General features: G+C 33.3%; 1 protein-coding gene across 1 annotated transcript in view; it reads right to left on the minus strand.

Annotated features, from left to right (window-relative positions):
* Positions 1–535: 535 nt before the first annotated feature.
* The window catches only part of LOC109587679 (ankyrin-1-like), a 4,485-nt gene continuing 2,596 nt past the window's right edge, over positions 536–2,424 (minus strand). Inside the window, exons 2-5 of the mRNA XM_020003899.1 lie at positions 2,024–2,306; positions 1,844–1,978; positions 1,632–1,780; positions 536–1,514 (exon numbers count right to left, since the gene is read on the minus strand). Of these exons, the coding sequence (XP_019859458.1) occupies positions 536–1,514; positions 1,632–1,780; positions 1,844–1,978; positions 2,024–2,306 (1,546 nt within the window). The remainder of the gene's footprint in view (positions 1,515–1,631; positions 1,781–1,843; positions 1,979–2,023; positions 2,307–2,424) is intronic.

Below are 2,424 nucleotides of genomic sequence, written 5' to 3' on the forward strand. Positions count from 1 at the left end.
AAAAATTTGCCAATTTCTGAAAAATATCCAAGGTATAACTCATCGGTTTTTCAAAAAATGACTCCAATATCCCCCCATTTTTATTAAATATTCTGATACATATTGATGCCCTTATGCAGTGTAGAAAGTTTGAGCTGATTTTGACTAAAAGTTCTTGAGTTATGATCATAAACTTAGGTCAAACCAATAATAATGTACATTTCCTTATACATTTATTATTTAACTTTTGTTAACATATACCTTTGTCTAGTTTCTCCTTTACAGGTTTTGATGTTTATTAGGTTCAATCATAATAAACAATTAAAAAATATCCTGTATTTATTGAATTTATCTTATACTACTTTCTACAGAATTTATTCGAATAAAATCTAGTAATACTGTACTGAACAAGTGTACTAAATAACTAGTAATACATGTATATGTAGTTCACTTTATTTAGTGCTCTATAATAACTCATAATGATAACACACAAGTGCTAGCCTGATAAGGCAGCAATAGTTACAAACATGTTGCAGCTATGTATTTGCACTAACTACTACTTCTCATTTATTGCTGAATCTAAAGTTTGTGTAGAAGGAAAAGTTTTCATGCTACTTATGTCTGATATTGTATAATATCCACTGGATACTGTTACTTGAGATTCAATTGAATATAGACTAGCAGTATCTTCCTCTAACTTTATATAGTTTTCAACAAAAAAAGAGTAGATCAATTTATATATTTCAAATGTCTTGGATACTGATAATGCAGGGCGTCCTTCATTAGATTTTATAGTTGGATCAACTTTCCATTCTAATAATAACTTAACTACTTCATAATGTCCATTAGCGCTGGCAATCATTAAAGCTGTAACACCACCTTTGTCTTGAACATTAGGATCAACTTGTTCCTTCAGTAACAGTTCAACCACTTGAGTATGACCATTTTCACAAGCCAGCATAAAAGCATTTACTCCATCATTCCTTTGAACATTAGGATCAACTTGCTCCTTTAGCAACAGTTTAACTATTTGAGTATGACCATTTTGACAAGCTAACATAAAAGCATTTACTCCATCATTGTTTTGAACATTCAAATCAACTTGTTTACTCAGCAACAGCTCAACAACTTGAATGTGACCATTTTCACAAGCCAACATAAAAGCATCTATTCCATTTGTGTTTCGAACATTAGGATCAACTTGTTCCTTCAGCAACAGTTCAACAATTTGAATTTGACTATTTTGACAAGCCAACATAAAAGCATTCACTTGATCATTATTTTGAGCATTTGGATCAATTCCTTTCTTCAGCAAAAGCTCAACAACTTGAATGTGACTGTTTTGACAAGCCAACATAAAAGCAGTCAATCCATTTTTGTTTTGAAAATTAGTATCAACTTGTTCATTGAGCAAAAGTTCAACTATTTGAGTGAGACCATTTTCACAAGCTGACATAAAAGCAGTCACTCCATCTTTGTTTTGAACATTAGGATCAACTTGTTCTTTCAACAACAGCTCAACAACTTGAATGTGACTATTTTGACAAGCCAACATAAAAGCAGTCGATCCATCTTTGTTTTGAACATTAGGATCAACTTGTTCCTTCAGCAGCAGTTCAACTATTTGAGTGAGACCATTTTCACAAGCTGACATAAAAGCAGTCACTCCATCTTTGTTTTGAACATTAGGATCAACTTGTTCTTTCAACAACAGCTCAACAACTTGAATGTGACTATTTTGACAAGCCAACATAAAAGCAGTCGATCCATCATTGTTTCGAACATTAGGATCAACTTGTTCCTTCAGCAGCAGTTCAACTATTTGAGTGAGACCATTTTCACAAGCTGACATAAAAGCAGTCACTCCATCTTTGTTTTGAACATTAGGATCAACTTGTTCTTTCAACAATAGCTCAGCAACTTGAATGTGACTATTTTGACAAGCCAACATAAAAGCAGTCAATCCATCTTTGTTTTGGAGATTAGGATCAACTTGTTCCTTCAGCAACAGTTCAACTATTTGAGTGTGACCATTATGACATGCTATCATAAAAGCATTCATTCCATCATTATTCTGAACATTAGGATCAACTTGTTCTTTCAACAACAGCTCAACTATTTGAGTGAGACCATTTTCACAAGCTGACATAAAAGCAGTCACTCCATCTTTGTTTTGAACATTAGGATCCACTTGTTCTTTCAACAACAGCTCAACAACTTGAATGTGACTATTTTGACAAGCCAACATAAAAGCAGTCACTCCATCTTTGTTTTGAGTATTAGGATCAACTTGTTCTTTCAGCAACAGCTCAACAACTTGAATGTGACTATTTTGACAAGCCAACATAAAAGCATTCACTCCATCTTTGTTTTGAGCATTAGGATCAACTTGCTCTTTCAGCAACAGCTCAACAATTTGAGAGTGACCATTTTCACAAGCTAACA

The sequence above is a fragment of the Amphimedon queenslandica genome, unplaced genomic scaffold (assembly GCF_000090795.2).
Source record: "Amphimedon queenslandica unplaced genomic scaffold, v1.1 AMPQUscaffold_12484, whole genome shotgun sequence".
Taxonomy (NCBI): Eukaryota; Metazoa; Porifera; class Demospongiae; order Haplosclerida; family Niphatidae; genus Amphimedon; species Amphimedon queenslandica.